At 57.7% G+C, this 20,291-nt stretch overlaps 2 protein-coding genes across 5 annotated transcripts in view; both read left to right on the top strand.

The window, feature by feature from the left end:
* Nucleotides 1–10,727, top strand: part of CORO7 (coronin 7) — a 58,025-nt gene extending 47,298 nt beyond the window's left edge. For 2 of the 3 annotated variants that reach the window (XM_035022145.1, XM_035022146.1), the window contains exons 10-28: nucleotides 2,993–3,047; nucleotides 3,468–3,525; nucleotides 3,605–3,750; nucleotides 3,831–3,923; nucleotides 4,058–4,204; nucleotides 4,729–4,855; nucleotides 5,149–5,324; nucleotides 5,848–5,956; nucleotides 6,063–6,149; nucleotides 6,231–6,373; nucleotides 6,451–6,555; nucleotides 6,635–6,720; nucleotides 7,537–7,678; nucleotides 7,760–7,849; nucleotides 8,369–8,485; nucleotides 8,754–8,889; nucleotides 9,281–9,372; nucleotides 9,910–9,996; nucleotides 10,077–10,727. In XM_035022145.1, the coding sequence (XP_034878036.1) occupies nucleotides 2,993–3,047; nucleotides 3,468–3,525; nucleotides 3,605–3,750; nucleotides 3,831–3,923; nucleotides 4,058–4,204; nucleotides 4,729–4,855; nucleotides 5,149–5,324; nucleotides 5,848–5,956; nucleotides 6,063–6,149; nucleotides 6,231–6,373; nucleotides 6,451–6,555; nucleotides 6,635–6,720; nucleotides 7,537–7,678; nucleotides 7,760–7,849; nucleotides 8,369–8,485; nucleotides 8,754–8,889; nucleotides 9,281–9,372; nucleotides 9,910–9,996; nucleotides 10,077–10,160 (2,080 nt within the window). In that variant the 3' untranslated portion in view covers nucleotides 10,161–10,727. The remainder of the gene's footprint in view (nucleotides 1–2,992; nucleotides 3,048–3,467; nucleotides 3,526–3,604; nucleotides 3,751–3,830; nucleotides 3,924–4,057; nucleotides 4,205–4,728; nucleotides 4,856–5,148; nucleotides 5,325–5,847; nucleotides 5,957–6,062; nucleotides 6,150–6,230; nucleotides 6,374–6,450; nucleotides 6,556–6,634; nucleotides 6,721–7,536; nucleotides 7,679–7,759; nucleotides 7,850–8,368; nucleotides 8,486–8,753; nucleotides 8,890–9,280; nucleotides 9,373–9,909; nucleotides 9,997–10,076) is intronic. The other variant, XM_035022147.1, reaches the window with a different exon arrangement.
* A 1,800-nt stretch (nucleotides 10,728–12,527) lies between these two features.
* PAM16 (presequence translocase associated motor 16) lies at nucleotides 12,528–19,874 on the top strand. Of its 2 annotated transcripts, none has more exons than XM_035022153.1 (5): nucleotides 12,528–12,629; nucleotides 17,561–17,645; nucleotides 18,657–18,793; nucleotides 19,205–19,270; nucleotides 19,715–19,874. In XM_035022153.1, exons 1-5 carry the CDS (start codon nucleotides 12,627–12,629, stop codon nucleotides 19,799–19,801), a joined length of 378 nt encoding a protein of 125 aa, XP_034878044.1. In that variant the 5' UTR covers nucleotides 12,528–12,626; the 3' UTR covers nucleotides 19,802–19,874. The 2 variants fall into 2 exon arrangements, with proteins under 2 accessions (XP_034878044.1, XP_034878045.1); XM_035022154.1 differs by lacking the exon at nucleotides 12,528–12,629 and adding an exon at nucleotides 16,899–16,986.
* Nucleotides 19,875–20,291: the final 417 nt, after the last annotated feature.

Genomic DNA, 20,291 nt, shown 5'->3' with positions numbered 1-20,291 from the left:
TTCCAGGGGACCCCCTCCCCAGTTTTTCCATTCTCTTCTCATAGGGAATAAAGGTACTACCCCCTCCTTAGAACCTGATCCTAAGGCAGCTAGGGGGTGTGGGGCAAGGCTTGGTCCGAGGGGGGGGGTCCCAACTGCCCAGCCTGGGTGGCAGGGACAGATCCAAAGGATCTGGACTGCTTTGGACCAGTGGCAATGCCAGGATATCTAGGTTGGTGAGTCTGAAGGGGAGAGATGGGCTGGCAAGGAGAACCAGAGAACTCCTAAAGCTGCTCTTCCTGACCAGCAGTACTTCCTATGCTAAATGCAGGAATATTGGGAAAGCTGATGGGATTATCAGGCGCTAACTCCTCCCTCACGTGACCTGGTACCACCATCCCATCATCCTGCATCTTCTGGGACGTGGGCCTGGAGGTAGGGGCACAACCTGGGCTCTAGACCTTCTATGACTTTGGGTCTGGAGCAGACCCCTGGACCTGGGTCAGAGTCCCTTCCAGTGGCAGGCCCAGATGCCCGCCCCGCCACATACCGTGGCAGCGGGAGAGGTGCCTTTGCCACCCCTACCACCTCTGGTCCTCTGCCAGGCTGGAATTGTGTTCTGCATTCCAGACCCACACCTGGCTTCGCTCTCTTTCCAAGCCCGGGGTCAGGCCCGTGCCAGCTGTTGGTCAACCCTGGGGGCTGGGTACCCTGACCCCATTTCCTGGCCTGTGTCGTGGATGGCTCTGCCCGAGGCAAGGAAGACTGGCCTGACCTGTTGGAGGAGCCAGCCCTGCCCTCCGTGACTTCCTGCCCCCGTGCCCCCCAGCGCCTGAGTCAGTGGGCTGGTCAGGTGGGGCTGATGCGGTGAGAGTACAGGGAGGCTGGGTGGAGCGTCTTGAGGAGGTTGGTTTAGAGCACGGATGAGCTATCAATGCCACCCACAGACCTGTTCCCCAGTTCTTGCCAAGGTGACAGTGGGGCCTCAGGAGTCACTCCACTCGCTCTCAGACGCTGCCCTGAACCCATCACCTCTCATTTCCACCCTCTCCTGTCCATCTCCACATAGCAATCTCCACTCAGCACATGTCTTATCCTGTCCCCCTTCACTTAAAACATGTCATAAGCTTCTTGTTGCTCGTCCAATGGAGGGAGGCAGAATTCCCCTTCTTATGTACCAGGCCCCATTCTGTCTGGCCTCTACCCACCCCATCCCCAGGCTCAGCCCCTCACCCTCACTGCCCAGGCCACCAGCCACATCATCCTTCACCCTGTTCCCCAGACAGACCAGGTACCTGCCCGCCACACCGTAGAGCCTTTGCACAGGCTGTTCTTCCTGTCTGGAGAGTACGCTCCCCACCTGGCTGATTCCTCCTCAACCCTTGGGGCGTAGGGAACACACTCCTCCCCTGCGGCCAGCCAGAGTCAAGTCCCCCTGCCCCCTGCCATGCATCCGCAGGGAATCTTTCCTTCCCATGTTTGGGGCGGTGGAGTGTGTCTGCCTCTCAGGCAAGCCATGAGCAACCTGAGGACAGAGGTGGGGTCTGTTGCACTCACCTCCAATCACAACTGCAGGCTGAGCCAAGGGCTGGGCATAGATCAGCTCGGCCGAGGAATGAATGGTTGGGAGTGAATGAGTGAGTGAATGAAAGTCCTGTTAGAGCCGCTGAAGGGACCTGGTTCTAGCCCCAGTGGAGCCAGCATCAGTGTGGGGGGTGCCCCAGGTCCCACGCCCACCTTGTCCCCCTGCCCGTCTGCTCCCCCACAGAAGGCACTAGTCAGATCAGGTCAAGAAGGGCAGTTCTGAGCCCAGCTCACCCTGCCAGCCCAAGGTAATTAGAGCCCTTGTTACTCACAGGTGACCGGCCCAGAGTACTCCAGGAAACTGTGGAGACACCCAGGGCCCCACCCAGCTCCCCAGCCCACTCTGTGGCTCCCAGTAGGGTAGGGAGTGGAGGTGGGCAGCAAGCGGGCTTTGGGCAGCTAGCCAGGAGGGAATGGACAGGCAGGCAAAGGGGAGGGCCGGGCCCTCTGTTGCCTGGGTGAGGGATAGATGCAGCTGCTGCAGCTGGGCAACCACTGGGACCACAGTGAGGAAGGGACTCTGTTTGAGGGCGAGTGTCAGCATTGGGGTGAGGGTCCAGGCCCTTGGGTTCCTAGGGACGTGAAACCAAGACCAGGAGAAGAAACAAACGGATGAAGGCACCTGTCAGAGTTCTCCTGGACAGTGACAGGCCATCAGCCCAGGGGAGCCTGGCATAGAGCAGCAGGGGTGCTGGGGGCTTCCAGCCTGCCCTCTATGTTCCCAGCCACTGCCCCCCACCCAAAGCCCCACCTTGGGAGCAGGGGGGGGATGGAGAATGGGGAGGGCAGGGAAGCACTGTGGTGAAGGAGGCCCTGGTCCCAGCCCCTGCCTTAGTTTTAAAGTCATGCTGAGAGGGGTTCTGAGTCTCTAAGATGTCACCAGGAGCCTGGGGTAACCGAGGAGGGGGTCCCCGAACCTTAGTGCAGACCTGGAGCACCCAGGCCAACTGCACTGGGCAGGGATGGAGGGAGTCCCTGGTTCCTGCACGCTCACTCATCTTCCCTGGTAACTCTGGCCTGATGCCTAGGCTGGCCAAGGTGGGACCAGGGACAGAGTATATGTGGAGTCTTTCTGGAGCTGGTGAGCCTGGGATGGAGCTTGGTACTGAGGTGTAGAAAGAGGGGCCTGCTCCCCTATGCCCAGGGTCCATACGAATCCTAAGTGAAGCAGGTGGGCAGATGGAGGACCCAGGGCAAGAAAGGCTGGGACATGGGAATGTGCTCGCTGTCGGCGTGTTGGTAGCACAGGGAGAGAGAAGGTGGAGGGTCCCAGGGGACAGGCTGGATGCAGGTAGAGGGGCTGCATCCCTCCTGGCTAGCGTGGTGCTTGGCCTGAGCCCCCGTCTGGAGTCACGAGGCTGAGAGCTCTCCAGCTGCCCTCAGGCACAGAGGCTGGCCTCATCCCGCCAGCTAGCCCTCTCTCCCTCAGGTCTCTGCTGCCCCTGCTGGACCCAGACTCCGGGCTCCTGATCCTGGCAGGAAAGGTGAGCAAGACGCTGGAGTGCCTGTCCATGTCAGCACCCCGTCCCCCCAGGGTAGTGCCCTCACGTGCCAGCTCTGTCCCATCCTTTGACCTAGCCAGCCAGCTGGGAGACTGAGGACAGCAGGGTGCCGTCCACCCCAGAAAGAAGCCTAAGCAGTGCGACTCGGGCTGCACCCCTGCCAGGCTGAGTGGCCTTCGGGTCGGCATGACTGTAACTCCCAGGAATGTCAGCTTTGTGGACAAGGCCAACAATCAAGCAGGGTTAGCCCATGGCAGGCACTCTGTAAATCCTGATCATGCCCTGTTCTTACATCGTGCACAGTGAAGCCCACCGCGGATACAGCCCAGAGTACAGGGGACAGAGCTGGGGTGGGTGCGGGGGGAGTGACCGTGAGTGGCGCTCAGGCTGGGCTTGTTTCAGGGGGAGAGTCAGTTGTACTGCTACGAGGTGGCCCCCCAGCAGCTCGCACTGAGCCCAGGTAAGCCCTGTTCTCCTCCGTCCTCCCCCTCCTCTCTCCCACCCTCCCTGACCGTCTTCACGTGGTGTCCCCCCCACAGTGACCCAGTGCCTCCTGGAGAGCGTGCTGCGCGGGGTGGCTCGCGTGCCCCGGCGGGCGCTGGCCGTCATGGGCTGCGAGGTGCTCCGCGTCCTGCAGTTGAGCGATGCGGCCATCGTGCCTGTCAGCTACCATGTGCCTCGCAAGGTGAGGGGGGCCCTGGGTGAGGGGCTAGGAGGGCCTTGGGGGTCCTGGACCTCCCTGGCCACGTACCTGTCTGCCACCAGGCTGTGGAGTTCCACGAGGACCTGTTCCCAGACACGGCAGGCTGCGTGCCTGTCTCCGACCCCCATGCCTGGTGGGCTGGGAGCAACCAGCAGGTAGGGCCACGGCCTGGCTGGCCCCCCCCAGCGCGCCCCCCCCCCCCCCCCGCACCGCCCTGCAGTCCAGCTGTATGCTAACGCAGCCTCAAACACCTATCTGCCCTGCCTCAAACACCAGCCTCTTCCCACAGGTGCAGAAGGTTAGCCTCCACCCAGCTCACCGGCCCTACCCCAGCTTCACTTCCTGCCTGGTGCCCCCCGCGGAGCCCTCCCCCGATGCAGCCCCGCCAGCAGCAGCCCCGCCTGCAGAGACGCCTGTGGGTGATGCGGACCCCAGCGTAAGTGCCCGGGCCGACCACCCGTCCTCCCCATCATGCTGCCGCAGTGGGTGCCCTGAGTCAAATCGGGCAAGTGCGTTTGCCCGCCTGTTGGTCTTTGAGCCTTTTTTAGCTGTCAAGCGCAACAGAGAGAAACACGTGAAGCATAAATAACTTCGCACTGTTCTCTAAATTGAGCAAACACACGAAAAGCAAGACTTTCACAGAAAAATCCAGATTTCTGGCTTCTCTTAAAATCCTGGCAGATCTTAACCGAACTGGGCCTGTCCTCCTACAAAGCTAGGAGCTGGTAGCTGCCACCCTCTGTCCCCACAGTCTTAAGCTGAGCTCGCCCTGTGCTACCTCCAGCCCTTGTCCGCTTCGGTGTTCGTGTTTTCACCCAACGCCCCACAGCGGGGCTTCCTGCCCCCACGGTGTCCCACAGCGCGGGAGGAGGGGCCCAGAGTGATGACCCCAGTGCCCCCTCTCTCTTTGGCCAACACGCCCAGGGGCCTGCTGTCTGACCCAGGGTGCTTCTCCCCCAGGAGGGCTTCTCCTCCCCTCTCAGCTCGCTGACCTCGCCCTCCACGCCCTCCAGCCTGGGGCCCTCCCTCTCTAGCACCAGTGGCATCAGCACCAGCCCCAGCCAGAGGTCCCTACAGAGCCTGCTGGGTAAGTGCGTCACACTAACCCTGTCTCTGTCCACTGCCCCTCCCAGTGGGGTCACCTGTCCTTGTGGGATGAGGTGAGTCTCAAGTAAGAGGGCAGCCTGGATGTTCCCTGGAGCCCTGGCCTTGCAAGTCCCCTTCCCAGGCGTAGTTGTGGGCGTAGTTCTGGGTGAGTTGTATTGGCAGAGGCCGGGGCACGGGCCGTGCACCCTGCAGTGAGGGGAGCAGGCAGCCTGGACTTAGGGCGGGCGGGCAGGCAGGGCATCCGCATGTGGCTCTGTCCCTGCTGCCCGCCAGGCCCCAGTTCCAAGTTCCGCCATGCTCAGGGCGCCGTCCTGCACCGAGACAACCACATCACCAACCTCAAGGGACTCAACCTCACCACGCCTGGCGAGAGTGACGGATTCTGTGCCAACCAGCTACGCGTGGCCGTGCCCTTGCTCAGCAATGGTGGGCAGGTGGCTGTGCTTGAGGTGAGGGACCCTACCCACCACAGTGCCCCCAGGGCCCTGCAGGAAGCTAAGGGCATTGGGTACCCACACCAGCTCACACTCTCTGAGCACAGACCATGTTCCAGGCACCCACCTGGCATCCCCTTTAATCTCCTCCACTGTCCCACAGGGACACCACTCTTATCCCCGTTTTACAGATGGAAGAGAGCAGTGAGGCACAGAGAGGTTTAGTGACCTGTCGGGTCACACAGCCGTGTAAGTGGTAGAGCTGGGGTTCGAACCCAGGCTGCCTGGGCCTCAAGCCTGAGCTCTTTCCACCACTCCATGCTGCCTCCCCCCCCCCCCCCTTTCTGGGACTTCACAGTTGGCACTTGGGGCTTAGAGCACAAGATGGCTGAGGCAGACAGAGAGCTTGGGCCTCCCAGCAGTGGGGCATCAGCTGCAGAGGGTGGGAGCCCAGGCACGCTGCTTGCCATGCAGACCCTGGGGACTGAGCTGTCCTGCCTGTTACTGATGGGCCTCTGCCGGATGATGCCTCCCACAGCTACAGAAGCCTGGCCGCCTGCCCGACACAGCACTGCCCACGCTGCAAAATGGGGCAGCTGTGACGGATCTGGCTTGGGACCCCTTTGACCCCTACCGCCTTGCTGTTGGTAAGGAGGCTGGGCGCTAGGTTCACGGGAGGGCCCAGGGGTCTTAATACAGGTAGGGGGAGCCCGGAGGTCTCGGGCACAGTAGTGATGAGCCTGCACTCTGCAGGTGGGGAGGATGCCAGGATCCGACTGTGGCGGGTGCCCCCAGAGGGCCTGCAGGAGGTGCTCACAACACCTGAGGCTGTGCTCACAGGTCAGTTGGGCCCAGGGTGGGAGCTGGGAGACGGGCGGTGACTCCTGAGGGGCTCAGCACTACCCCATGCCTCACCCCAAGGCCACACAGAGAAGATCTACTCTCTGCGCTTCCACCCACTGGCAGCCGACGTGCTGGCCTCCTCTTCCTATGACCTTACCATTCGGATCTGGGACCTTCAGGCCAGAGCCGAGCGGCTGAGGCTGCAGGGCCACCGGGACCAGGTAGTACATGTGTGGGGGCAGGGACCCAGCCGCAGGCCCAGAGGCTGCCTCTCATATCTATCTGCACCCGCCTCCAGATCTTCAGCCTGGCTTGGAGTCCTGATGGACGGCATCTGGCCACTGTCTGCAGGGATGGGTACTTGCGGGTCTATGAGCCCCGGGGTGGCCCTGAGCCCCTGCAGGTGAGCAGGATGCACTGGGGGCGGCCTCCAGACCCACCTGAGGGATGGCTGTTGGGCCTCACGTGCTGTATCCCAACAGGAAGGCCCAGGGCCTGAGGGGGCCCGTGGAGCCCGTGTTGTCTGGGTCTGTGATGGTCACTGTCTGCTGGTGTCTGGTTTTGACAGGTAAGGACTCGGTGACCACCATCCCCATCTCCATACTTAAGCAGCTAGTTGTGTCCTCCTTCCCCAGACACACATACACCTGTTAGGCATCAGAAGCTGTCCCGGCTACTCACTAATTGGATGGATGGCTGGATGCATGCATGCATGCATGGGTGGGTGGGTGCATGGGTGGTGGGTTGGTGGGTAGGTTGGTAGATGGATGGGAGGGAGGGAGGTGAGGAGGAAGAATGAGTCAACTGGGAACCAGAGGGATGAGAGCCACGCCCTGCTGCCTGGAGCCCATGCCTGCTGGGGACCAGGTAAAGAGCATGAAACAACCAAGCCTACTGGAGAGGTCCAAGGGTTGGGTATTTGGCACTTTGGAGGAAGGATCAGGAAGGGCCTCCTAAGGGAGATGTCATCTGAACTGAGTCACAAAGGAACTAGTAACTAGAAACGCAGAGGAGAGGGCATTCAAGTCTGGATGGAAAGGCCCGGAAGCTGACCAGCCTGGCTGGAGCAGAGGATGAGAAGCAGAGTGTGGGGAGATAAGTCCAGACTACAGGTCACAGTCCTGGCCACGAGACCAGTGCTGGTGTTAGGACTGTGCTGAGGAGGGTCAGGGGCAGCAGACTGAGTAGTAGTCGGGGATGAGGATGTTGCATGATACAGGGCCGGTAGTTCTGAGAGCTGGATCAGAATGGATAGAGGCACTCTTCAGCTCCGAAGCCCTCAGGGCCCCCAGCCTGACAAGGCCAGGATGCTTGCTGGAGTCCTTGCCCTAACCCAGGCCCCTGCAGTTCTAAGAACCTGCTTCTCCCTGGATCTCCCTTGCAGCCGAAGTGAGCGTCAGCTACTCCTATACCCCACCGAGGCCCTGGCCGGTGGTCCTTTGGCAGTGCTGGGGCTGGACGTGGCTCCCTCGACCCTGCTTCCCAGCTATGACCCAGACACCAGCCTGGTGCTACTCACGGGCAAGGTGGGCTGGGATGTGCATGTGGGGAGGTGGGGAGGAAGGCAGCTTTAGCTGGCCGCCTCACTCTCACCACTCCCGTCTCAGGGTGACACCCGCGTGTTCCTGTACGAGCTGCTCCCCGAGGCTCCTTTCTTCCTAGAGTGCAATAGCTTCACGTCCCCGGATCCCCACAAGGTGAGCCCGGGGTTGCTCCCTGGTCCTCCTTGATTTGTGGGAACAGGGCTCCCACGCCCTCTCCTGGCCAGATGGGGAAGTGCAGGGGCCTGTGGGGTCAGCAGGTCACTGGGCCAGGGTGTGCCCGTGTTAAACTCCATTATTAAAAATTAAACCGTAAAGTCTTAAGTTATATGAGCCTACAAATAAATTATATTAAGAGCCAGGGCAGTAAACATCCAGGGTATCACTTCTTAATTATTTTAGCTGATAATACTGTTATTTGTGCTGTCGAGCTTACCTCTTATATCCATGGGATCCATCAGTGGAAATGTTCTATGGTGCTGCCACACGCATCTCCCCAGCTCTGCATTGAACAAGTTATGTTGGTAGCATGAAATCTCCATAGAAAGAGGCTATAATCAGGGCTACCGATCAGGGCATCTTTCCTCCAGAGACCTCCACGGTTCAGGGACACGCCGTAGTTCTGGCGCTCCGTGAGGGCCCAGGTGTCAGCTCAGAATCCCCTGTTCTCCCCAGGGCTTCATCCTCTTGCCCAAGACAGAGTGTGACGTGCGGGAAGTAGAGTTTGCCCGATGCCTACGGCTTCGCCAGACCTCCCTGGAGCCTGTCGCCTTCCGGCTACCCCGAGTCAGGGTGAGGTTGGGGGCCCAGCACCCCAAACACCTAGTCTCCCTTCCCAGCCCCCATCAGGGGCTTTGGGGCCTGGCTGACCCTGTCACCAAACGGTCCCATTTCAGTGCTCTTTGGGGCACCTGTACCCCTTACTCTGCTGAGATTCTGAAACTGGCAGAAACCCCAGCCCTGGGTCCTGGGTCTTACCTTACCCCCTTCCCAAGGGATGCTGGTGTGCCCTGGGCCTCTGGTAGGTGCCTCAGGGTAGCTCCTTTCTCCTTCCCTACAGAAAGAGTTCTTCCAGGATGATGTTTTCCCAGACACAGCCTTGAGCTGGGAGCCGGTGCTCAGTGCCAGCGCCTGGCTGGGAGGTGCTAATGGGCAGCCCCGGCTTATCAGCCTGCAGCCTGCCGGCATGACCCCAGGTAGGATGAGGAACTGGGGGGTGGTGAGTAGGAAGCCCGGGAGTGGGTAGGGATTGGAGAAAGGGGCAAGATCCCCCGTTCCTGCTGGCACACAGAAACCTCCGGCACTCCCGAGGATTTGCATTTCCAGGCTCAGATTCTGAGCCTTTTGAGGGCAGGGCCCAGGGTCTGTGTTTCCACCACATTTCCCACCCCTGACATGCACGCATGTGTGCGCGCACACTGCCGGGTGCCCATGACAGGCCTTGTGAACAGAGGGTGGAGTAGCTGTTGTCACCCCCTCTGGGGTCTCTGCCACAAGATTCCCTCGGGAATGGTGCCAAAGGGTTGGGCAAGGAGTCCACACTGGGGGGATTCGCTGATGTCCGATGCTGTCGCTCCCCCACCCCAGTAAGCCAGGCCCCCCGTGAAGCCCCTGCCCGACGGGTCCCACCCTCAGCACTCTACCTGGAAGAGAAGTCAGACCAGCAAAAGAAGGAGGAGGTAGGCCCGGGAGGCGGTTGGTCACTGTGGCATGCACAGGGTCCTGGCGGCACATGGTGATTGCCCTCCAGTTCTCTAGTCCAAGCCAGGCTGGGGTAGGAGCCAGGGTCTCCCCTCCCCTCTCTCGGTTGGGCAGCTTGTTGGGGAGACCTTCCAGAGCCCTGAAGCTGACCAATGGGGCACAGGACTCAGGAAGCCAGGGAAGGGCAGAAAGAGGCCTCCCTCCCGCCTGGCCCAATGCAAACAGAGCCAAGGGTTTGGGACCCAAGTGCGTTTTGACCCTGGCGCACATTTGAGCGTCTGAGGCAATGTGCGGAGACAGCTGCCCTGTGACTCCAGTGCTGCGTGTCCATCTGCCTCGGGAGCCCTGATCTCTGCTGAGTGGCTCTTCCTGTGAAAACCATCCACTTTGTCAGGGCTCTGATGAACGTGGCTCTTCACAAGCATGACGGGGTTCAAACTGTGAGGTCCTGTGGTCCTGGGCTTAGAAGTCCTATCCTATTGCCTTCCCACCTCTTCTCCTGTCCACTCTCCTAGCTGCTAAATGCCATGGTGGCCAAGCTGGGGAACCGGGAGGACCCGCTCCCCCAGGACTCCTTTGAAGGTGTGGACGAGGACGAGTGGGTGAGTAGATAAGAGGGCCCTGGCATCCCCTCCCTCCCTCCCTCCCTCACCCTGTAGCCCACGTCACCCTGCTTCCCCAGACCTCTCATCCCCCTCGGTTTATCTCCCCAGGACTAGCCTGCCCACCACTACCTCTAGCCTCACCGGCCGCTGCCACCTCCTAGAACCACCTGGTGTGGTGCCCCCTGCACACCTCACTTCTCACCCTCAAACTGGAAGATGCCTCCTGGTCCTGGCACACCTTGTCCCAAAAGCCCTGGCTTCCTCTGGGCCTTGGGCACTTCTGTGGCCTCTGGGCCCCGCTGCAACTCCTGTGGATTGTCTGCACCTCTGCTTTCTGTGGGACTGGCTGCTTCTCCGCTGCCTGCTAGCATGTGGAACCAGGGGCGTGGCAGTGGGGTGGGGTGGGGTGGGAGTGGGGTCAGTAGCACGCCCCTGGGCTAGTCCCAGCCTGGGCTGGCTTCGCCCAGCACCTTCAGTTGTTACACGCCATCCCATCTTGCCTGCTGGCCCACTTCCAGTCAAGAGCCTTGGGGGCTGGCCCCCTGCCAGGCCATCTGGAGCAGCGTCAGCCTCAGGGGCCAGGGACCAGCTGCCCTCCTCCTCAGGTCTGAAACCAGTAGAAGGGGGCGGTACAGAGCTGATGGCCCAATCAAGGGGGGTGTGAACCCCTCAGGGACTGGCCTGCATATACCCTGATGTTTTCAGCAATTAAACTTTTCTAAGCTGGCCACCTCTTGTGCTGCTATGGTCTTTTGGCTGACTGGAAGGGGAAGGGGACAGGAGGATGGATGAGGGCATTTTGGCTCTGGTTCCCCCTTGTCCCAGGTCTCACTTCACTCCTGAGTCCTCTTCAGCTGCTATGAGTTCATTCATTCATCCAGCACAGAGACAGTGCTCTGGATGGTAGACACAGTAATGAACAGGAGAGACAAGGCCTCTTGAGGCACTTGTTATAGTCTTCCTGTGCCGGGGAGCCAGACCGTGTGCAAGTAAGCAAACCGTGAAGAAAGCTGTAAAGAAGACAAAATAGGGGCACCTGTCTTGTTCAGCTGGTAGCGCATGCAACTCTTGATCTCAGGGTAGTAAGTTCAGCATGCCCCATGTTGGGCATAGAGATTACTTAATTACACTTGATCTTAGCCAAAAGGCCGAGAAGCGATGAGATTACTTAATTAAAAAAAGATGACAAATTATGTGAAAAGGGAGCAGCTGAGATGCAGGGAGAGCAGGGTGTTTAGTCTGAGGGGCGACCTTTAAGATGAGAGCTGAGACCTGAAGGCCACAGAGCCGCAAGAAGAACATTTCAGACAAAAGGAAGGGCGGCCACTGCACTGAGGGAAGAAAGAATTTGGAGTGTTGGAGGAAAGGGCAGTGGTCCAAAACATAGTCCAAGGCAGCCTGACTTAACATTCACTCAGCAATCACATGTCGAGTATCTTCCCTGTGCCAGCCACCTGTCCAAGAGTGGAGAAAAAAGAAAAGTCCTGTCCACCAGGAATCCACATTCTAGTGGAAAGGAACAGGTTATAAACAATGAACATAAAATAAATGAATTAAAATAATATGGCAGAAGGTGATAAGTAAGAACTCTGGGGGGAAGAAATAGAAGGGACTGAGAGCCAGACATACAAAAAAGCCACATACAGTACAATTCCACTTTCATGAGCTGTTCAGAACAGACTAATCCAGGGGCGCCTGGATGGCTCCGTCGGTTAAGCGGCTGCCTTCGACTCAGGTCATGATCCCAGGGTCCTGGGATCAAGTCCTGCATCAGGCTTTTTGCTCATTGGGGAGCCTGCTTCTCCCTCTCCCTCTGCCATTCCTTCCCCTCACTTGTGCTCTCTGGCTCTCTGTCAAATAAATAAATAAAATCTAAAAAAAAAAAAAAAAAGGAACAGACAAAAGCTTAGTGGTCACCAGGAGCTGGGGGAGGGGCAGTGATTGTTAATGGGTAGGGAGGTTTTGGGGGGGTTGATGAAAATGTTCTGGTGTTCTAGTGGTGATGGTTGCACAACTCTGTAAATACACTAAACACTGAATTGTGCACTTTAAAATAGTGAACTTTATCTCAATAAAGCTGTTACTAAAACAAAAGAATACAGGGCAAGTTGCAGCATTGGTAGGAGAGCAGGGTGGGCCTCATTGAGAAGGTGATACTTGAGCAAGAACTTGGAGGAGAGAGTGAGATCTTCCCAGGCAGAAGGAACCTAGAAGGAAACCCGTTTTGAGGTTTCCTGTTTTCTTACATATTTTTGAGACTTTGGCATCCTACTCATGTTCGTGGGGTGTTGTAGGTTTATTACATATCTTTTAGTACCAAATATTTTGGCAAAATGAAGGGAAGAAATTGCCCCGCATTTGACAGATGCATTTATTCTGTTGCATCTAGCGCAGCAGGACAAACGTGAGGGACACCTTGGGTCCTGTCGACCAGAGGCCGACTCCGCCTCTGACTCCGCCCACTGATTACATCACGACACCCCGCCCCCTGGAGGGAACAGTGCGCATGCCTAGCGCGGCGTCACGCACGCGCTCTCTTCCTTGACCTCTGACCCGCCGGCCGCCCTTTAGTTGGAGCGGCGGGGCCAGGAAGCCGGAGCCCGCGACCCCGGGGCGGAGCGGCCACCATGGTGAGCCCCGGGTAGGGCGCTGCTGGGAGGAAGGGAGGCCGTTTCGGGGCCGGGGCGGCGAGCTCCGGCCGGGCTGCGGGCGCCGCGCACCGCCTGCGTGCCCGGCGGGAAGCGGGGTCCCGGGGCGTCGCGCCGGGAGGACTGCGGCGGGCGCTGTCGGCCCCGGGGCCACGGAGAACCGCTTGACCGGAAGGCAGGGCGGGCGTAGCCGGCCGGAAAATACGCGGCAGAGGCGGTCGCCATGTGCGCACAGCCCCCGCGGGAGGCGAGGGCCGGCCCGGGAGCCCCTGCGCGGGCCCGCAGCTAGTTGATGGTGTCGCCTGTTATTCTCCGTTTTGAAAGCTGACGAAACGGGCTGCGAGACTTTGCCAAGGAAGTAGCACACCTGGGGCTTGACCAGGCCCCGCGACACCGAAAGCTGAGCGTTTCTGCGGTACCATTGGCACCTGGAGCCGGTCCACAGACCTGGGCCACACTGGCTGCAACAAGTCACTTGGGGACCCTTTAAAAAATGCAGTGTCCTGAGCTCTATCCCCGGAGATTCTAGAAGTTCCCCCAAGTGATTGAGGCAGTCGGTTTGGGGAGCCACTTCTTAACCAGTGATAAGGATAACGTAACAGCTTGCAAGTGCCAGGCCCTGAGCTGAGGGCTTAGTGGATTTTTTCACTTAATGCTTAAGAAATTCGTACTGTCCTTGTCCCCATTTCACTGAGAAGGACCCTGAATTTCGGGGAGTTTGATTCCTTCAGGGTCACTTCAGTGGTTTCAGAGACAAGTTGAGTCCGGTCGCTGCCGTTTTTTTGAGGACCTACAATGAACCCTTGAACCAGGTCCCTCTCATGCATTCCTGTGTGTAACTCTGAGCCACCCTCAAGAGCCAAGTAAAATGCTGCTCTGGAGGAGTTTGTATCCTAAAGGAAGAATCGGGCAAGTCTGTAAAATAGGACAGCATATTAATAGGAAAAGATAGTGTTCTAGAAAAGTTTCACTGGGGTGGGGAGCGGTACCGTTTTGAAGGATGTTGGGTTTTGACAGAGCATCAGAGTAGTAGGGAGGACATTCAAGGTTAATGGGTATCGTTTTGGGGGGGTGATGAAAACGTTCTGGAACTAGTAATATTCTGTACTTTTTAGTGTATTTACAGAGTTTGTGAATACGCTAAAATCACTGAATACTTGAGAAGAGTGACCTGTATGGTGTGTGAATTGGGAGACATTGGGGTAAAACAAGTAAGAGAGTTAGCTGATTTAGAAGTAGATGATAGGGCTGCAGGGCGGAGAGAGGTGAGGGGAGAGAAAACCAGAGAAGTCGTTTGTAGCCAGACAGAGCTGAGAATGTCAGGCCGAGAAGTGGACTGATTTTGCAGGCAGTGGAGAGTTGTGTGTGTTGGGGGATGGCCGAAGCCCTCCAGCAGAGGGAGCGGTAGCAACAGGAATTTGGAAACCCTGTCTGGGAGCATAGAGTTTTTGCAGATGGTGACCTGGTTGTCACATTCATTCAAATACCAGTCGGGCTCCCATGCCAGCCATAGGCGGGGCCCCCAGGCATACCATGATCCTGACTGCCCTCCTGCCTCGTTGTGATGCCAGCGGCTGTTTGCAGGGGCTCTGGGTGAACAAAGCCCCCCTCCTATCTCAGCGCCTCCTTGAGAAGGGGGTTAGTCTCAGTGGCAGTCTCTGCCCACCGACCCAAGAGCCTGGAACTGGGCTTTGAAGGGAACATTACACATGGGTCTGTCTGAAAGCAGGTTCCTTTCTTGATGCGCTTAACATGAGATAAGCCACGTTCCTGAGTGTCCCCTAATGCTTGCCTGTGCTCTTCTGCCCCAGCTGCAGAGCTTTGGTCCTCAGATGAGAAAGCCTGTGTGTCATCCACAATGGGTCCCAGGCTTGGCGGTCTGTGGCTCTGACCTCTGCTCCTTGACTGGCAGCTTGGCCTGAGTTGGATGCCGTTGTTCTTGTCTAGGGTCTTCAGGCCCAAGTGTCAGTCAGTGGACTATGGAATGTTTTGGGACTTTCTAGGAGAGGCCTCAGCCAGTGGCTGTCTTCATCACTTCTTGTCACTGGCAGAACTCTGAGCATAGCTGATCCACACGTGGCACTGGGTACTGAATAGGTGGATGATCTCTAGACAAGCAGGATCTGGTCCAGAAGCAAAGGCAACTGTTGGGCCACTTTGAACCTGCTGCTGACTGCCCGGTTGGTTTTATGTGGATTGCCTCCTGAGGACTTTGCAGCCCCCCAAGAGGAAGATACTGTTTTCCCTGTTTTGCAGATAAGAAAAGTGAGGTTCAGAGAGGTTGAATTATTTGCTCAGAGCCACCCAGCTAACAAGAAGACAAGCCAGGAGTCCAGATTATAGCTCCAAAGCAGTCCTCTCCCTCCTCTTCCACACTGCTTCTCACTGCCCTTGGCATGTCACCTGGCTTTTTGCAGGCTTCTCCCCTGAGGAATCAGCGGATATGTCAGATGAGTTGCCTTTTTGGGAAAAGCTCTGTTACTCCATAGTGTCTGACCGTTGTCAAGCTTTGTGAAACAAAGACGTGTAATAAATGAAAAGCAACATTTATTGAGCACCGACTGTATCATCAGGTTTTGTGTCGAGCATTTTGCAAGCATTATCTCATCGAATCCCTGACAGTCCTATTGTTGGCCACATTTCACAGGTGAGGGAACAGGCTGAGGGAACCTGAGAGCTTGAGCCAGGCGCGCAGCTGGGATTCGCACACAGGTGATCCCAAAGCTCGCCTGTATGACCACACGCCATACTTCCTCCCCTGGAGAGGCCTCCGACAGGAACCTTTGTGGACCAGCCAGGCAGCTCCCTTGGCCATCCGGGGTGGCCTTTGAAACCGCAGGCTACTCCAGCCTGTGGGGCAGCCATGGAGCTCTGGCGGTGGGAATGACGGGCCACCAGGCCACGGTGGTTTGAAGCCTGCAGCGGTGGCTGGGGGCGCTGCGCAGTTACACTCTCCATTCTTAATGTTCATTACTGAGCAGCAGCCAGCGCTGCTGAGAAGTCCATGGGCAGGAAGGGCAGAGCAGTGGGGCCGCCCTCGGGTGTGTGGCAGCAGATGCACAGATGGTCTGAGGCCCGAAGGGTGTGCAGGCCCGCGGAACCCTCTGAAATCACCTACTGGCCTGTAAGCCTCTCCGTACCTCACACAAGACCAGCACCCCATTTGGAAACCTCCTGTCCCACTTGGGAGGGGCTTTGGGCACGGAGGGGGAAGTTGGGCAACTTCCTGACCTGCAGTACATCCATTATTTGTCTTGACACCCACAGCACAGCTGGCTGCAGCCCCGCCCCATCCCTTTGATCACTGGGGCTAGTCTTCACTGAGCTTTGCTTTCTGGTGTGAAATCCAGGACTTAATGAAATTTCTACTTACTTGTGAAATCCAAACCCACTTCCATTTATTAATTACTGCTAATGTCCCAGAACAAACATCCCACCCTGCCCATAAGGGCAGGTTCATTGGAAGCCAAACCAGGCCAGTTCTGGAGTCCGGATTCCGCTGGAATCTGACGAGCCCTTCTTTGGCCTCTGGGTTGGGTCCTTGATTCTTGTCAGGTTGCTCAGTTGCCCTCCCTGCAGGATCCTGTGTGGGGTGGGCAGCCTGGAGATGCCATGGCTAATAGCACCGATTTGGGGTTTCCTGCCCACCTTCCCCTTGAGTACTAGCCCTGTCCTCAGGCTGATCATTAAACCTCCCTGTGCCTTGGTGTCTTGAGTTTTTGGGTTAAATGGCACAGTAACTAGAATGTGATTGGCACAGTGACTGGCACCCAGGCTCAGTTGATACTTATTGACTGATGGAACATCTAACAACAAACGAGCAAAGAAGAGAAAGGGAAACCACTGGGTTGTGCCTGTGAGCAGTGTCGACCTGCAGTGAGTGCTCTCCAGGTCCTCTGCACACCCTCATTTGTACCATTGCACGCACCAGGCCATTTCCATATGTGCTGTCAGTATGTAATCTCTGTTCCCAGTCGGGTCTGTACAGTTTCCTATCTCAGCCACCTTCTCAGTCTTATCTCTAATGACTTTACAAGTCCCCTGTGCTTTTGGCTGCTCCCAGGACAACCTTTACACTTTCTCCTCTTGGACTCGCTGTGGTCCCTGTGCCTAGAAAGCCCCAGTACTCCCATTGTGATTCTGCCTGCCCTCAAAATCCAGCCCAGTAGAAATATCTTTTCCCAGAGTTTCCATCTCATACTGAGGCTTCCCTCCATTGCCTTTCTTCACTCCTGGGCATGCTTCATGAGACTCTGTCACTCCGTGGTGCATTGAACTACGTCGTCTCAGGATAGAAAACCGTGCTGCGCCACTGTAGACCCTTTCCCTGCCGGGCCAGGTCAGTGTGAGGAGCTCTGAGGGCATGGCTGGCTTCTGTGTATCCTTGTAGGCTGGGTGCTGAGCAGAGCTTAGCTGACTCTGCATGTGTTTGAACCAGTGGAGGAACTGGTGGCCAGTCCTGCTCTCCCTCAGCAGTTGGCCCTTGGTATCTTTGTCTGAATGACGCCCTACTGGGCTTTTTGCTGCCTGAAGGTGGAGAGTCTTGTTCACTTTTGTTGTGTTGATTGGAATGGTGGTGAATAATCTTGGGAGAATTGAGGTGGCTCCAGGCTCCCTGAGTTTCCCTGCTGGTTGAACAAAGGTGGGAGCTGCCAGTCTCAGAAGCACAGAAGGCCTGGGATGGCAGGGTGAGTTAATGGTCTGGGACCAGCCCCTAGTCCTGGATCTAGGCCATAGTATTGCTTCTGAAGCCACCTGGAGCAGAGGCTCTTTATCAGGGCACTTTGGAAGGAGCTGCCTGTGCCTGCTGCTTGTGCTTCATTACCTCAGAGACCTGGCCACTTGGCAGCCTTTTCCAGGGTCCCATCTGTGGAGAATGCAGCCTGCTAACCAGGTACCTGCTTTGTCCACAGGCCAAATACCTGGCCCAGATCATTGTGATGGGGGTGCAGGTGGTGGGCAGGGCCTTTGCCCGGGCCCTGCGGCAGGAGTTTGCAGGTAAGCCTGAGCCCCTGGCTCCCCCTGGGCTGGGGATTCCTTTCCTATCTATGGCCGTTCACCTTGGGCCCATAGTGAATGCAGGGACCCTCTGGCAGCCTGGGGCATTTCCCGGGGGTGGGGGACATCATTGGACTTCGGGACATTCTCATGAAAGGGAAGCCGGTTGACATGAACATGGAGGCAGGAGTTGGCAAGCTGGTTCACCTGGCCACCTGTTTTTGTAAATAAAGTTTTAGTGGAACACAGCCATACCCTCTGGTTGCTTACAAGGCAGAGTCAAGTAATTACAACACAGACTTTAATTGTTCTGCAAAGCCTAAAATATTTACTCTTTGACCCTTTAAGAAAAAGCTTAATGGGGCGCCTGGGTGGCTCAGTCGGTTAAGCGTCTGCCTTCGGCTCAGGTCATGATCTCAGGGTCCTGGGATCGAGCCCCGCATTGGGCTCCCTGCTCTGCAGGAAGCCTGCTTCTCCCTCTGCCCCTCACCCTGCTTGTGTTCCCTCTCTCGCTGTCTCTCTCTCTGTGTCAATTAAATAAATGAATAAAATCTTTAAAAAAAGAAAAAGCTTAATGGCTCCTGATTCTAGGGCCATTGAAAGGGAAGAGGTCACCTGAACCACCTGCTTTGTGGCCTAGGTAGCTGGTGGGCAGCCAGGTCTCAACTGAGCTGTTACTGCCTCTTCCTACCTATAGCTTCATCCTACTTCCTATTGTAGCCTCAAGCTCCCCAACTTGCTGTCACTTGGGATGAGGGGGTAGGGGAGAGAAGAGGGATATCTCATGGTCTTGGGGACCAGAACCTGCCCCTGTCCTCCAGTGGGGTCAGTCCTCACTTCATATGTTCCCCATCCAGTCCCCCCAAAAAACCCACTCCTGGAGAAGGGATGCCCCTGGTCCCTGCGTGTGTCTTCTCCCATGCCACCTGGTGGGCTGAGCTGCCCACGTGGAAGGCCCAGGGGAACCTTTGGGCCGCTGAGGGCTGAGCACTCACCCCGGTATCCACACAGCCAGCCGGGCAGCAGCTGATGCTCGAGGACGTGCTGGACACCAGTCTGCAGCTGCCTCCAACCTGTCTGGCCTCAGCCTCCAGGAGGCCCAGCAGATTCTCAATGTCTCCAAGCTGAGCCCCGAGGAGATCCAGAAGGTGAGACTACCAGGCTGGCTCTAAGACCGGTCTTGCCTGGGCAGACCAGAATGGCAGGCTGAGGGGTCAGGCCACCAGGATCAGGAGGAGTGAGGGTGGCCTGGCGGAAAGAGGCAGGTGTGGAGGCTGTGGCTGCACCCAGCTTGGACTCCCAAGTTGTGGGAGCTGCTTGTCACTCCTTCGTTTCTAGGCCTGAGGCCAGCGGTGGCAGAGACAGAGCCCCTTCCCCCCGTGGGCACCTGTCCACTTCTCTGTCCTCGAGCAGTGACAGTGACTTCCGGGGTTGCATAGTGGGACACACGGGGCATCAGGGTTGAACCCGTTGGCTTTCCTTCTTTGTCATTTCCTAGCTTCCCCTGCCTCTGTAACCCCGAGACCGCACACCCTCTCACCGTCTCCCCTCCCCTGCAGAACTACGAACACCTATTCAAGGTGAACGATAAATCCGTGGGTGGCTCCTTCTACCTGCAGTCCAAGGTGAGTGCTCTTTGATGCTGGGAGTGGGGCAAGCCAAGGCGCCTCTTCTCACTGGGGATCCTTCATTCCTAGGCAGTTCAGAACTTGGCAGGCAGGAAGGTGTGCCGGGCCCGTCCTTGGTGCCCCAGCCTCAGGGAGGCCCCCCTAAACTGCCATTCCTTCAGCTTCACAGGGCCTGGCTGGTTGGGCTGAATTGGCCTGGGCCCTGTGTCACCCTGGACAGTGGCCCTCCCCGCAGCCATGGCTTTGAGGGAACAGGACCACTAGCTGGTGGACAGTGGTGTGTGCCTGGGCCTTGTCCCCCTGGGAATGCTGGGCACTGGTAAAGGGGGCACTTGTGTTTCCCAGGCTGTTAGCTCAGACCTGCCCACTGCTCTTCGGAGTCTGGGAAGGGCAGAGGCCCATCCTACTCACTGCCCTGCCTGGTTCTAACTCCCTCCCCAGGTGGTCCGAGCCTGGGAGCGCCTGCAGGAGGAGCTCAGGATCCAGGCCCAGGAGAACAGAGAGAAGGAACAGATGCCCAAAACGTGACCACTCAGCTCGTCCTACTGCACCCTGCCCACCTCCTCTAATTTATAGTTTGGTAATAAATGTCTTCTCCGCATTTCTCAGTGCACACATCCAGATTCCAGCAGGTGGGCCTCTCTTCTGCCAGCAGGGAGGGGGCGGCAGCGGCACTGCATCCCTGTTAACACGCCCTTGACACCCCGCAGGGCTGGGGTGGGTGAGGTTGGCCAGGAGCCAGCCAGTCCATCCCTGCCTGCTGAGCTGCCCCGGACCGGCTGCAGCCACTCCTGCCCTCACGGCCCCCACACCAGGCCCCTCCTGCAGCCTCACCGTCCTCAGGTCTCCCTTACCCTTCCCACCGGATACAGAGCCCTGCGCCCCCAGCTCTGCCACAGGCTGCCTTTCCCCGAGCTGGGTTTCGCTCTAGCATCTCTGGAATCTGGGTGGAATGCTCCAGTGCGGCCGGGAAAGAGAAGCCTTCGCCAGACTCTCGTTGGACTGAGGCCAGGGAGTT

This window comes from Mirounga leonina, unplaced genomic scaffold, assembly GCF_011800145.1.
Source record: "Mirounga leonina isolate KUSES-001 unplaced genomic scaffold, KU_Mleo_1.0 Mir_175, whole genome shotgun sequence".
NCBI lineage: Eukaryota > Metazoa > Chordata > Mammalia > Carnivora > Phocidae > Mirounga > Mirounga leonina.
This window is presented reverse-complemented; position numbering and strand designations above follow the sequence as displayed.

Excerpts from the sequence above, each read along its gene's own strand:
- PAM16 (XM_035022153.1), top strand. Across the intron at positions 17,646-18,656 it reads CCTGCGGCAGGAGTTTGCAG|CCAGCCGGGCAGCAGCTGAT; the intron begins GTAAGCCTGAGC and ends GTATCCACACAG. Across the intron at positions 19,271-19,714 it reads CCTTCTACCTGCAGTCCAAG|GTGGTCCGAGCCTGGGAGCG; the intron begins GTGAGTGCTCTT and ends CTCCCTCCCCAG.